This window comes from Ailuropoda melanoleuca, chromosome 8 (assembly GCF_002007445.2).
Source record: "Ailuropoda melanoleuca isolate Jingjing chromosome 8, ASM200744v2, whole genome shotgun sequence".
Lineage (NCBI taxonomy): Eukaryota > Metazoa > Chordata > Mammalia > Carnivora > Ursidae > Ailuropoda > Ailuropoda melanoleuca.
Genome location: NC_048225.1, coordinates 1,350,074 through 1,365,911, shown reverse-complemented (window position 1 = coordinate 1,365,911; position 15,838 = coordinate 1,350,074). Strand labels below are relative to the sequence as shown.

General features: G+C 37.4%; 1 protein-coding gene and 1 long non-coding RNA gene across 2 annotated transcripts in view; one reads left to right on the top strand and one right to left on the bottom strand.

The window, feature by feature from the left end:
* Positions 1-15,838, bottom strand: part of DYNC2H1 (dynein cytoplasmic 2 heavy chain 1) — a 292,248-nt gene that overhangs the window by 142,713 nt on the left and 133,697 nt on the right. The window contains 5 exon segments of the mRNA XM_034665650.1: positions 1,914-1,991; positions 2,743-2,793; positions 4,509-4,574; positions 11,310-11,399; positions 14,171-14,314. Coding sequence (XP_034521541.1) covers positions 1,914-1,991; positions 2,743-2,793; positions 4,509-4,574; positions 11,310-11,399; positions 14,171-14,314 — 429 coding nt within the window.
* LOC117803305 lies at positions 4,168-15,833 on the top strand. Its single transcript, XR_004626988.1, has 4 exons — positions 4,168-4,309; positions 14,186-14,299; positions 14,522-14,608; positions 15,610-15,833. It is a non-coding gene; the product is annotated as an uncharacterized LOC117803305 (long non-coding RNA).

The following is a 15,838-nucleotide window of genomic DNA, read 5'->3' as shown; positions in this document are numbered from 1 at the left end:
AATTATGGCCTCATCAGCTTATTGTCATGATAAAGTAAGACAATACATGTATTTAATATGATTGCTTGACACGTAATGGATCTTCAACAGTATGTGTTAAATTAAAAAGAAACGTTAGGCTCATTCATTTAACTCACTACTACTGACTTTCATTTCTCATCGGTAAAAAGAGAATTTAATAATACATCTCTTAGGGTTGGTTTGATAACTAAATAAGATAATTCACATAGAATCACTAAATTGTATGCCTGAAACTAATATTACACTATACGTTAACTGTAATTTAAATAAAAACCAAAAAAATATGATCCACTACAAATGTTTTGTAAACTGATAATAAAACATTAATGTGTATTATAAACCTCTTTTGAATAGGAAAGCTGTCTTCCCCAAATAGTCTGCATTTCTTTACTTCAATAGAAATTAGTATGCGGGGGAAAAAAAAGCATCATTACAATTTTTAGGTCACAAATGTAAGATTTTTTCCCCCAAGTGTGACTGAATATCCACTGTTCAAACAATAATTATTAATTTTCCCCTTAGGAGTTCATAAGCCAGGTCTTATAACTGCATCAAAAGTGTTTCACTAGGTGACAAACTCCTAGAAAGAAGGAACCAAGACTTTTATACATATGTGCTTTCCATTGTCAACCAGCATATTATACTTAATAAATACTTTAACTCAATGGACTATATGAACAATGCAAAACTTACATCATCTATTTTGTCATTAGCCTGTCCACTCGTAATCTTAATTTGTGCAACCAAAAAAAGTACATAACAGAAAACTAACTATGCACCTGGAGTATCGTAGGCACTTACTGAATAACCAAAGGAACGTGTGAGTCGGGTTTTGCACAAAATGTCAGGGACATCATGTTTCACAAGGCCCAGATTCTAATCTCAAAGCACTTACAACCTAGAAGAGGCAGACACACTGCACTGTCTGACTCAGGAATGTTCAAGATATATGCCAACAGAAGAGACAGAAGTCCTCCAACGGGAAATCGATGTTTGACAGGTAAACACAGCCACAAGGCATTCCAGGTAGAGGGGTAAGAACGGGAACCGTAAGTGCAAGAAACATGTAGGGATGGACTGGAGACAGAACAGAAGAGGTGGGCAAGGAGCAGGTCATGGGCTGTCTTATCTTTTATGCAAATGACAATGGACTTTATCCTGTGAGTGATAACGAGCCACCTGAAGGTTTTATAGGGCGGAAAAAACTGAATTAGAAGCCAACTTTAAAACATAAAGGATCCAACGAAACAGAAAGATGTGAGATGGGAAGCAGGGGCTCTGCAGCAAAGCCCAGCGAACAACGAGAGTCAAAACCAGGGAGCCACGGCAGATGGAAAGGAGATGCGGTGAGGGGTATCTCAAAGATGCATAAAAGCAAGAGAAACAGTCTGAATTTGAACCTCTTAGCATCGCACTGCCTCTCGTTACCAACCCTGAATTATCCTGTAAATAAGGCCTCCACATTTCCCAGCAGATCTTTTGTTTACTTATCTTTCCATCCCCGCTGGATACATAGCACAGAATCTCCATACATATGGAGACATATATTTCTGGATTAGTTAGCTCTAACTGGAACGAGGTTCTTTTCAAGTTGGAGCGAGGGTGACAGGGCAGACGAGAAATAAAGTTACAAAGAAGATAAATATATATATAGGATATATATATTACATATGTGATAACATATATATATATGTTGAATCAAAGATTTAATTTAGGATTAAAGGACTCATCAGAATAGAATAATTCTTTGACACCCTTTTACCCAGGGATTTGACGGCATATTCACAGCAGTATCAACACTGAGTATGAGTAGGAAGCAGGTAAAAAATCAACAGGTAACTCAAACACAGAAGAAGCTTAAACATCCCCCACGGTAGAAAAGTCATGAATACCTTCAGTGTCGCCACTGCCCAACTTCGCTCCTGGTCTATCCACGACGGGAGCTGGTCACGGATCCTTTGCTGAGAGTCCTTTGTGAGAGCAATTATTCTCTTTGGTATATGTGGTAAAATTCAAACTTAGAAAAATTAACAAGTGACTAGCTAATTTTACAAGGACTAATTTGAAAAACTCATTTTATTTTACTATTGTAAAATTCTATATAACAAGGTATAGATAATCATTTGCACAAATGTTGCATTCATTTTCATTGTCCATAATCTTTTATGAAACTTCAGAAAGATGTAATAAATTGTAATAAATAACTGCCATAAATTTTACATTATTTTTAATAATATCTTGCATTTCAGACATAATCTAGATTTTGCATTACAGTTTGGGTATGCTGCTTTGAAGAAAAATATTATTCATTACAAGTTCAAATAGAAAATTAGAGAAAAAGATAAATCTGAATGAAATTATCAAAAACTTTAAAATAAATTTTAAACTTCAGTTATATGAGAGTTTTCCTAGTCATAACACAAATTTTATTTTTTCAGGATTATATAAAGTGTTCTTGGAATATAACATATACTGAAAGAAACTGTATTAGTTTCTTAGTATCTAATTAGCATTATTCTCATAAGAATATATGTCTTTAAGGACAAAAAATATTATTTAGGTCCATTTTATAGTATGATAGTAGAGGCAAGGATATATTCCTCTAGTTACAGTATAATTTCAACAATACTTTAAAATTCCTCTGAAGCAACTAACATCTCATGAAGTCAAAGCCAGAACTATTTTCCCTAAGAGTGAAATAATTTTATTATTTTTACTTACAGCTTTCCGCAACATGTCTCCAACAACCACACCTGTAAACGTATCCCATTCCTATCAAATAAAAATACGAATAAACAAAAAATACAAATATACTAACCAGTTAACTGAGTTTTCTCAACTTCCCTATACGATGACTTACAGTGCAGCTTTTTCTAAGGACATGGAAAAAAAATAAAACCCATGTCACATCTTCCCACCTCTGGTACAACATTAACATCAAGAATGAGCTCATGTACCAACATAACACATTCCTATGCAAACTACGAGAAATAGTTTTATTAAAGCAAAAAAAGTAAATACAATTTCTCTCCCTATATAATGTTTCAACATCAAAAAATTTCTATGTCATGTTCAGGCAGGATTTGTCTTAATTTGTCCCATTACATGCCATTTTTCACTAACAGATAAACAATAAAGTGCACCAAAAATTTAAAAATTGTGTATGCTGGGAAAACACAGAGAAAAGTACTTCCATTGATATCTTTTCCAACAGATTAGGAGAAGACTGCTACTATTCACTTTTTAAATTAATCCACAGAATCATGACTGATCCAGGGTTATAGAATCTAGCGCTCCAAGAAAATCTCTGTCTTCACCCTGACCTCCCCCAGATAATACTGGGCACTGTCATATTCTTTGTTTCATAGTGGTCGGCAAATAAAGAAAAAAACATACAAAATTTGAGAGCAATATAGAAAAAAAAAAAGAAAAACAAAATTACTTCCTGCCTCCACCCAGCATGACCACTCACTTCTCTTACTGAAATTATAGTCACAATAGAATAGAATAGAATAGATTACTCTTACTAGGTGGGAGTTAGAGAAAAATGTTCTCCTTTCCCTATATTTACGTACAGTCCAACAGGGAAAAGTAGGGAATATTAAATCTTAAACAGTGTGGAACGTACTGATCTTGGTAAAAATCATGATACAGGAGGAAGGAAAGGCATCAAAGCTAATGGTAGAAATAAAAGGAGCCAAATTAACAAATTCAGGAGAAACAATACAAGTCAGCCAGAACACGTGGAATTAGAAACAAAGAGAGAAAACAGGCATAGGGAAAGGTCTGCATTCTTTCAAGTATTCAGACAAAGAGAATCCAGGACATGAAATCTGACCAAGTAGAGGTGAAGGTTACTTACTAGGTCAAAGTTGCACTGTCCATACACTATTCTTTCCTACCCTGCAACTCTAGTCTCGTTTGATGATAATGGCATCATAACCAGAAAATCATCTACAAATAATTTGTTTTGAAATATTAGAAGCACAGCAGAGATGGATTAGTTAGCTCTAACTGGAACGAGGTTCTTTTCAAGTTGGAGAGAGGGTGACAGGGCAGACGAGAAATAAAGTTACAGACAAAGAAGATAAATTACACATAAAAAAGACTAACGTAAGGCTTCGGGCTCCAGGAAGCTTCTGATGCTGACTCAGAGTAAGTCAGCGAAGGGAATACATAAGGCAGCTATATACCCCGATTGTTTCACTTTGCATGTGCATCAGCTCCACCACCTGCACGAGGAAGACAAGCAAGGGACTGCGGCACAGAAAGGTCCAGAAGCACTGTGGTAAGTCCCTTCTGAATACTGGGCTCACCCAGAGGGGAGAAATAGAAATCAGCGTTTTACACCAAATTCCTAACCTAGTAAAAAATTAAGAGGTTCACAGATAATTTCCAGACTAAAGTTATTTCGGCTCTAACCCTAAATCTGCCCATTACCAAACTTCTATGTAACTCTAACATTTTCCTCCTTTAGTCCCACTTACATTTTCTTGAAAAAGTTCAGGATGCATGCCTCGAACAAAATGCAAAGCGAACATCAACTGATCAGCCTGAAAAGAATAACAGATGTTATCTTGCGGTTTCTAAATTTGTGTTTTTTAAAAAGCACAGTCCTGAATATCAGTTCACAAAACCTGTGTTCTTTCAATTATCTACTTTTACGAACATAAGAAATGACTATTCAGGTGGTACCTACACAGAACACCACTTCCAAGTTGTGGGTGGGATGGACAGAGAAAGTAGTACCCAGAGTTTTAGAGAAAATGCTGAAGATTGGTCATCAGATACATCTCATTTAAAAAATGTAAGTTTATTTAACTAGCTGAAATCCAAATTTGAGGTCTGAATTAGCCGTTACCAAGAAGATCAACGTCCTGCATTAGGATTCTTCAATTTGTCATCATGTATGCTTACATGATCCAGAACATTCTATATGCCCCTAAATCAAGACACTTCATTTCTAGAAAGTTAAGCAAAGGGATGATGACTGTATTCATAGATATGAAATGAGGATATTTAATACAAGATTTTTTATTATGGAGGAAAAATTGAAACAACCTAAATGTTAAAAAGTTTATCATAAATAATATTCAATCAATATATACAGATAGCCCACACTATGGAAGGAGCAATATGTTTATATAAACATATATGGATATATATCTGCAAAAAAACTTGGAAAACTGGTATCAATTTTCATCAGTGATTTATTTTCATAACTATAGGTTATTTTTGTTTTCTTCTTTTTTTCTTCAGTGTATTTTGTAAATTTTCTAAAATAAGCTTATCTCATTTCTGTTAAAAAACACAGTAAATGTTTATTAACAACAAAAACCCATATACACAAGCACCATCTTTCCCACCAGTGTATAACTGAATCATTTTGTATAGCTTCTCCCACACGGTACACAATGCTTTGTATCTAGTAGGTGCGTATGATTGTAAGTCTACGCATGGAGTAACTGTAAAGGCTTAAAGATTACCAGCAAGTGACCCCTCTGTTGGAAAGATTCAGTGTCTTGAATATTACAATACAGAAGAATAATTTTCTTTATGAAAGTATGTATATAGCAAGTACTCAACAAATGCTTATTAAGTGAATAAATAAAAACCATGTGTTTTTCAGCCATAATATAGTCGATGACTAAAAAAAACCAAAACCAAAACCAAAAAAAAGAGTTCTCAAAGTAGAAAAACTTTAAGCAGATGGCCATCGCTCAGGTGTGGAAAAAAGTTACAATCAACTACCATGTGTATGAAATAACTCCCATGTGACTTAGAAATATAAAAAGCAAGACATGCCATCTGGGGAGATGTGCAGTGTTCTTAGGTCTCAGAAAGTAAAAATTCAGATTTGAGGTTGAACGGTGACTGGCTATATAAGCTACTAAGAGGCTTAATTTACACATCAATGGATATTTAAAATGCATCCTTCATTTAAAGTAAAGAAATAAGGATTAAGGTAATTTATACACACAAATTCACTCATAGTATTATTTATGTTAGCCATTTCTTCCTTTGACCTAAGGAAAAATAATGCAGTCTCCATGGTTAATGAAGAAAAGGCAAGGCCCTGCCACTCTGATTCTCAGATTAGCCGCTGCAGTAAGTGAACTGTTGATTATTACAGAGGCCAAGCCCCAAAATGTTGGCAAAAAATAAGCCACATAATATACAGTCAATAAATGGATAATGGTGGCTCCCCTTCTCTCTGTGTTCTGGTCCCAGACGACATCGTGGCCTTAGGGATAAACGTATAATCACAGCTGAGCCAACCCCATGATATCCTTCACAGATAATGGCATAAGGTACCATGGCCTAAACCAGGCTCACCAGGATCTCTGTTGATGGTTTTCCCGACCAAAGATGGCCAAGGAAGCTGTCGCTGGCAGCCATCTGGTGGCCAGCTCTACCAATGAATCCTCTTAGCCATAAGTATTTAATAATAATATTATAATAAAGAACAATTATGACTCAAAAATACTCCTAAAAATACAATTTGCTGAGAGAACACATTATTTGCAAATAAACTGAAGTCAAATTAAGAATGAATAAATCAAGCTTATGGACAGTCTAAACACTTACTTCAAGCAATAACAACAAAAAACCTGTCAATATCCAGTTGAGAAAATATTTTGTACCTCTTAAGTCCTTGATCTACACTGCTCATCAGATCAGAAAATTTAGGTGTTTTAGTTGAATGTCAATTTATCTCATTACACTTAGGTTCTATTACAAAATTCTTTAATATCGAGGGGATATATAATAAGCAGAGTCTCAACTGATCGACATAATTAGATGAATGAAGAAAAATCCTGAGACAACTATATAATATAGATCAGCCACACATTCCATCCTCCATCATCAGATACACTCATCAATGTTTATAAAGGGTAAAACCATTAGCACAGATTCCTATGAGATACGGAAATCCTAAAGTCCACTTCTTAGCTGGGATGCAGTTCACTTTTCCAGACACAACAATTTTGTTTCACTCACACCCTATCAGCCTAAGTCTCCAGCATCGAGCAGAGTGGATTTAAATTCTAGTTCCAACATCCACCACATCTGAATAACCTACAGAAAGGCGCTAGCTCTAAATCTTGATTTCCTCCTTTCCAGAATGGGACTGTTGTAGGAATTAAATAACAACGCACGTAAGGTACTTGCACAGTGCCTGGAACACCGGAAGGTGACGGATAATAACCAGCCGCTTACAGTAACCTGATATACTACATAATAGTGCATTGAAGAGGAAATTTACCTTAAAAATAGCCTATAAACCTCATGATTCTCAGAGACTAAGAAGCAGTAGAAAGAATAAGGAATCTGTTCCTTGTACTGGTGCTCTGCTCTACTCATCGCTCTCAGTACGTTCGAGGCAAGTGTAAAACCCATGTTGCCGCGTGAAGCCTGCACAGAGCTCGAGTACTCGCCTTTGTGCTTCACGCTAAGTCACACATCCTAATGAACGATCTATGCGATCCAACTCTACTTACAGAAAGTCTAAAGGGTTAGATGTAATGCTGAGTTTCAAAATCTCCTAAGCAGAAGAAAATGATCCAAATTATCAGGATTCGTTTTAATAGCAACAAGTTACAAAATTTATAAACATCCAATCAGAGTTCCGCTTTTCTGTTAAAAGAAAACATATTTTGACAGAAAAAAATACCAGAATCCAAATTGATTTGTTGGATAAATACATTTTAAAAATAAGAGCGTCTTGGGATTGTATGATTCATCTGTATTTTACTCAACTAGCAAATTCCTTCGAAGAGGGAGATGAGGTGAGCTCTTCGTACCTCCCCAGTCTTGCTGCCGCACGTCAGAGCTCTCCTAGGGAACACTTCCACGAGGAAGGGCAGGCACTCAGAGTAGATGCTCTCCACACCCTCCTTCCAGCCCTCTTCTCTACTCTCATCCAATGTACGTGGAAATTATTTAATACTCCAACAGCAACTTGCACTATTTTGCATTTATTCCAAATGATAAACTGGGAAGAAGAAATGATATGGACAAGCACTAACTTGTACACAGTTCCATCATAATCGTAAGTTTTGGGGAACCAAATATGCTACTTATCCTACCCAAACAACTTAGGTTACTGAAATAAACACTTTTGATCTCTCGGAAAAAAGAAGAATGGCAGAGCCAGTAAGCTCAAGTGAAACTGCTCAACAGCTTTCTCCATTTGGCTTTGTTTATTAAAAGTCTAAATATTCTGCTACAAAAGAAGTCAATCATTTTTTGTTGCAGGTCAAGTTGCTTTCCCTTGGGTGTGATGTAAATACTAATAACCAGCCTCTGTTTCAGGGTCTCTCGCTGTCTCTCTGTCACCAACACAACAGCAACCTCAGCAAGAGAAACTCACAGGCATTTTAATGGGAAGCTGGTTGCTAAAAATCCAAAAACCTTTTGCTAAAATATGAAATCGGTTCCATCCTAATTCAGATTATAATGCTAAATCTCGAGAAATGTACCTCATTGCTTTACAATTAATATGATTTCCGAATTATTATTCAACACTGAAACTCTGTGGAATGCTGAATTCACACTGAATAAATATTACTGATAGAGAAATGAGAATATTAGAAACCAGATATTCCATCACCAATTAAAATATGTCTTAAGAATTATACATGACAGCTTTTTAAAAGCGAGTGTAATTGTTCACAACAGAAAAGTATTTCTCCAGACAGGCAATAAAAACCACATGGGCACTACACTGTCGAGCATGTTCAACCTTCCAAGCTCTCCCGTTGTGCAATAAACCGCTGGCTGGAGCCTCACGTCCATGTCTTATTACAGGAAGTGACCCTAACTAAACTCCACTGATAGATTAAATCGTCTTGACACTGAACATGTAACAGATCTTCCCCTAATTACATTACAAAATGTATGACATAAGGATTTAAATCTCATCAGTAAATATAAGATATTACTAAAAATGAAATAGAATACATAAACAGAGTCACAGACATATAGGTCAGAAACAAGAAATTCCTAATCAGCTACTAATCTTTGGAGTGAATATGAAAGTTTGTATTATCTTTCCACTGAAATGTTTCTCAAGAATATTTATAACACATCTACTTTCATAAGGATTTAGGTGGCACCTTAAAATAAGTGCAGGTCCGTGATAATCACAGACTATTTTAGTGCATAGGTCTTGAAAAGAAAGTAAAAAAAGCATTAAATATATTATTAGGAGAGTGATCAAAATGAAACTTTGCAGCTCTAATATATTTGCTAGAAAAATAAGGAGGATTAAAGCTACATTCAAAAGCTAATCATAAAAATTCATATCAAAAAATAAATCCAACGATTAAAAAATAAAATTTAAAAACAATTACAATAAAGTGGTCTTGTTCCGTAAAGTAAAGCTTATTATTCTTTAAAATACCAAGAAAATCAACAAACACGGCGGTAAGTAAGGGAGGAAGTAAAAATAAGCAGCTTTAATAAAAACTCAGAGGAGATGAAAAATATTTATAAGCCATAACTTGATAAAAAATAGACTAATAATATCCAGGGTTGACAAGGATGTAAGGAAGGAGATACCTTAATTGCTCTCTGGGTAACATTATTAACTGATGAAAAAAAAACTTCTAGAAGGCAATTTGATAATATTCAACAAAATTTGAAAAGTATGTTTTCTTGGACCAGCAATTATACTTCCATGAAGAAATCTAATGAATAGAAATACCTATGTACATAAAAATGGTTTTACAGAATTTCACTGCAGTCACTCATAATAGTAAAAAAATATATAAATAACATCTATCAACAGAGTAGATAAAACAGCATATAACTATATTACGAATACCACACAATCACTAAAAATAACAAGGTTAACATATTTCTACTTATGGCAAGAGCTTCAGGAGCTGTCACAACAAAAGAGATGCAACAGAACAAAATACATAATAAGGAAAAATATTATGTATTTGCACACATGCACATGAAGAGAAAGGAAATGGACAATAGGGAACCAACCACGCCTTGGACTGGTTCACTCTAATGGAGTGAAGCATCGGAACGGGGAGAAATGACCAAGGGCTCTTCTCATTAGTTTTCTATATATAGTTCCATAAAGTTTGAAACTCTATTAGAAAATATTTTAAGTTGTGTCTGTGTAATAAAAATGTTTAAGTATTAATGAAAAATAATACATTATACGAATGTTAGAGATACCATCCTCATATCTATCTAAAATCATTACATTTTAGGGACAAAATGGACTTTGAGATCATCTGTTGTTTTGTTTTGTTTTGTTTTTTAAGATTTTATTTATTTATTTGAGAGAGAGAGAAAAGCAGAGAAAGAGGAGAAGCAGGCTCTTCACTGACCAGGGAGCCTGATGTGGGATTCGATCCCAGGACCCTGGGATCATGACCTGAGCCAAAGGCAGACACTTAACCGACTGAGCCACCCAGATGCCCCAGATCATCTGCTTATAATTCCTCATGTATACAAATTAAAATTTGGGGCCAAACAGGTGATTTTCAGATGGACAGCTAACCATAAGACCTCCAAAATACACATATATGCTGTCTATAGACCTATATAGGTGTCTCCACAGTTATTAAAAAAACATCCTACAGAAATGCCCAACTATAGGTCTGTGAGCTTCCAATAAGACCCCTTGTCTCAAGTAAAGATCAACAACATTTTGTCTCTACTCATAAAAGTTACTGTCCCTTCTAAAGAATGTATTAACTGTATCTTTTCCAAGATTTTCTAAGAACCCTACATAATTGGACCATAATAACTCTATTTCTCTCATGTAGTTAATTGCCTCTACAAAGCTCTCCCTCAACCTAAACCAACCTATACCCAAAGACTGGTACTTAAAACAAAATCCTAAGTGAAAAGCCTCTGTTTTCTACGATATTCAAAAAATTTCTAAAATACATTTCATTTTATATTCCTCGGGGGCCCTTGTATACAAGACATCTGTAACAAATGTCATACTCAGGATCGGGCATCAGTTTACTTCCTAATGCCAGGAGTAGGAACTAGTTTTGACTCCCAACCTAGGGGACACTGGCAATGTCAAGAGATATTTTTGATTTTAACAACTCTGTAGAGGAAGTGATGCTCTCCCCTGCTCACCTGTCAGTCTCTTCCTGCACAACCAGATCCCACAATGCTGTGAGACCTTCCACTGAGCAATGACATCATGCTGGGAAAGAATACATTTCCAGCAGGGAAAGGGTTATACAATCTGACTGTAACACAGCATTAAATCAAAGTACAGGTAGTGAACAAACAGTATTTCTTACCTTAAATAGACAACGGCATATATACTCATAGACCATATGTTTTAATGAGCTGATAAGAGACTGGATTCTCTGTTCTGTATTTTCAGAATCCTGTAGATTCCAATTTGAAAAGTGAAAAACCATTAGGAAATTTATAACATTTAAATGATACCCCATAGCGTAATCACACTAATAAACTACTCCTCCCGACTCAAAGCTGTTTCTGGGACAACTCCTTGTCAACTCAAGGGACCAAACAAAGAAGTGCATTAAATTTGTACACTAATACGATAAAAACACTTGATGTATTTTTCTTTAATGCACAGGGTTAAGGCTTTCAGTGAATGAAAATTATAGTCAACTTCCAATAATACAATATGAATTGAATTTGATGATACCACTTTGAGACCTAATAGCATTAAAAATACTTCTATACAAGTATGGGTTAAACTCATTTCATTACTTGTATTATAATAACAATCCAGCCCCATAACAAGAGTGACCAGAACCACCCAATACAGAATTTTCTCATCCTCGATATAAGAACCTAAACAATCTTAAACCATGCCTTCCATGTTAACTAAGGATGAACAATAACTCTGATGTTGATGCTATTTAAGAACTCGTACCACCTTTAGTTTATCTGTTTTTGTACTTCCATTGTACAGGACTGGCATGATTCAAAAAATATCACTAATGGCTATTTCCCCTGCTTATTGAAGAAGGGCTTGGTGTAGAAACAGGACGGAGGACATCGTCAAGGCTGGTCTGGTTCCCTACGTGTGATAGGAGTTTTACATCTCACCTCAGGGAGCACTTGGAGGATACATGCCTTGAAAAGAGCAATCATGGTATCCTATTTAGGCTAAATTTCTGGCTTCCTTATGATTATAACTGACAAGAAAAAAACCTCATAAGACAACATTATCAGTTTAGAGAAACACGTCCAGGATAAGCAGGATGGTGTGTGACAGCAGCACAAAAACCCACGAGCTGGTGCTCAGATGCAGCAGACCTTGGTCCGGCCCTGGTGGCACCTGTCCTACCTGAGAGCTCACATGGGAAACAGCCTCTCCCTGTCACTACTCGCTCACGAAGACCACATGTGACACGGAACCCTGGATCCACTAAAAGACACCTATCGTGAGACTGTGCATTGCTACAAGACCTAATGATCTCCAGCACACTGGACAACCAGTTTTGTAGTCTACATATTTAAAATTATACTGATTTTTAAAATAAATTCAAGTGCACACACGCACACACACAAAGGTCAATCTTATTCAATAGCCACACTATCGAAGACCAATGGTTTCCGAGGAGACACTGAGCTACACACTTTTGTAAAGAGCACAAAATTACCAATGTTCTCACTGGGTTCACGCAGAACTGCTAACCTATTCATCAGTTCTCATATTCCTTCAAAGTCACTGACTTTTAACAGGAATATTCTTTAACTAAAGGACAAGAAAGAGCTTAAAATGAACTTATTGTATACTTTCTAAGTAATTTATGAGAAATTTTTCATGCAAAAATTTTTCATACACACACACACACACACACTATTTTATATATATATAACCCACTGTTGGTGGAGATGAAGATGGAAAAGGCGCTCTCACTGCCTCAGTTCAATACACCAACAGTACATGTTTCCAAAGGTAATGAGACGGGATTTGTCAGAAAGCTTACAAACAGGCACTTTGGTCCCAGTCATCCAAGTCTAGGAATTTAAGAAAACTACAGAAGCAACCCACTGAAAAAAAGAGAAACCATAAATGTCTGTTGCTGTCTGAAACCATAAGCACACTCTCGGACCTCCTTCTGTCAAGAGGCGCGGTCTTCTCCCCCACCCTCTCGATCATGGGCAGGTCTGTGACTGCTTCCGCCAAACACCAGACCGCAAGGTGACATCAACCCCAGGCTGACTTATAACAGTTTCTGCCTCACGGACTGGAATGCACATTAGGCCCCCAAGATGTCCTATCAGAAATCCGCTACTCTTGTGCTATGAGGAAGCCCAGCATGGAGTCCTCCTCACCAAGCCCCCATCCCAGGCACCAGGCCTGCAAGGGGAGCTTTGCCCTCCCACTCCCTCTCTTCCTCTCACGTCCCAGCTGAGGTCCCAAACATTGTGAAACAGAGGTCAGCCATCTCTGCTTAGCCCTGACCAAACTCCCCACAGAACTCATGAGCCTAAAAAAAGCACGGTCTGATCTGCCAAGTTTGGGGTCCAAGGATACTCAGCACAATCAGGAAAACGTCCACACGGCATGTGCTCACAGGGCGCACACTGTACAGCCTCACAATCGTCAAAAATATTGTGCAGGTTTCCATTTATGGCATGAAAGTTGTCTGGAATGTACTAATACTTACTGTAAACACAGTGTAGTGTGATACCTTTAGGTTAAGACCATTTATATCCGTTAAGATAGCCTTCCCTCTATTAGCGCACAAACTTGACGCATAGGATACTCCCCTATCCTCCTTAACTACAATACCTGGCAGGTAGCACAGCCCCAAACGACAAAGATGAACAATGAAATTTTCAATGTTGTTTTCTCCAAGGAATGAGATTATGTAGTAATTTCTTACCTTTATACCATTTTAATGATAATCTATTACTTATTAATTTGTACTCAGAATTGAAATCATTTCCGTTAAGATGACCATCACACTGAGATAGTTTGTTAAGAACATAAAATACAATTAAGGAACTAGTTTCTTTAAATACAGTTTAAAATTGTTACACAATTTTACACAATGGTCTTCTGAAACAGAATTCTAAACAAGTTTTCTCAGGAAATTCTTCCTCTAAATTAAGCACCTACTCAAGGGATCTCTCTTACCCAGTATCAGCTGTGGGGTCACGGAGGGCATACCTGTTTGTTTTGCAGAGCTCGCTGGAAAAGTCGGAGAAATGCAGCCAAACTAAAACGGTACATGTTATTAATTTTGGACAAGTCAGAGATAATGAAGTACATCTTGCTGGCGCTCTCAGCCAGAGGAAGGTAGGCGTCCCGCTCCTGTGGATCACAGGTTGGGTGGGAAAACATCTTAGTGCTAGCGCTCTCCTGCCACCTGCAGGCCGCTCCGCTCCTAGCTAGCCGCTCTCACTAGTCCTACATAGTGAGTGCAACAAATCACAGAACTGTATAACTACAAGGAATAATACCATCTAGTTCTTCTCATTCTTATAAAACTGAGGGCAATGTATTTAAAGAATTCTCTAGCTCGCAGATGACAGAGGAGGAAGTGGTTCACGGGTGACCATACAGGGGACCAAGAGCACTTGCATGACGGACAAGGCAAGGAGAAAGGTACGCAATTACAATGAGAGAATAAACGATGCGATCATGTATTTCAAGAGAGAAGCGGTTTAGGTGATGCCAGAGGGCATGGCACCACTACCGCTGCGGGAAAGGAGAGTTGCAACCCTGAGTCGGGGGGGGGAGGGGGCTGGTACCACCAGGAACAGCAATGGAAGCAGAGACTAGAACAGGTGTCCGCATTCAGCAAGGAAGCCCCAGCATTGTTCCGTGAAGGCACAGAACAAGCCCATGAGCACAGGGGCTTCCTCTGTAAAGGATGGGAAGGAATCCTGGAAGTAAATGGCCTCAGGTTTCAGGTGGGACTCTCAGGAGTCCTTCTGATCTGAGCACCAGGATTACAAACGTGACTCTGGGAACATTATGGGTGTGACTCAGTGATGCCTGCTCAGAAGGAGAAGGCCAGGAGGTCCGACATGCCTGTGCTGTAAAATGTAAAATGAGAGGTGTAACAACACCGGCCGAGCTCAGTCCTGGTAGAGAAAACCCAGCGGCTGGGTTAGAAGCGGGCTATAATCTGTTCGTATTCTGGTTTCAACAGAGCGCTTTCCCAAGTGAAACAATAATGATATGTAAGTGTACAATTTGGACAAGGGCTGAAAAGTACTGAAAGGAAAATGTGACGAGGTCACTGAGACGATTGGCAAAGAATGAAAGGATGTCCTCAGTGAGGGCCCAGGTCAGGCTGGAGCCTGGAAAGTCAGAGGAACACTCCCTGTTTGGATGTCTGTTTGCCTCCAAGCAAAGCTCAATCACTAGAAGGTAGAAGAAACGATGTGTTGCTTTGAACCTGGGTTAGAAGTTTACAAAAGAGATTATCAAAAGAAAGGCAAAAATCATTTTAAGCTATAGCATTTTAAGGGAGACAATATTTTTAAAGGAAAAGACACCTTACAACTCAATATATTTAACATGCCTTAATTTTAAAAAGCTCCAGGAATGGCACAGATGCTTTTAACGGTCATTTTCAATATTCTCATTTTCAATTTCAGAACTTGAGGTAATGTTACGCCAGAAGTTAGCAGAAGCCGGCAGTCCTTCTCGGCGCCCTGAGCATCTCACCCCCCTCTACGGCAGGATCAATCAGACCCATGGCTCTGCGGTTTCTGAAGAGCTTTCTTTTTTTTGTAATCGTCATTCCCCTGTCTACACTGTTTAATCATATTAACATAAAAGTTTAAGAAAACATGATATATGATCACCAAAAAAAAGGAAGTAATT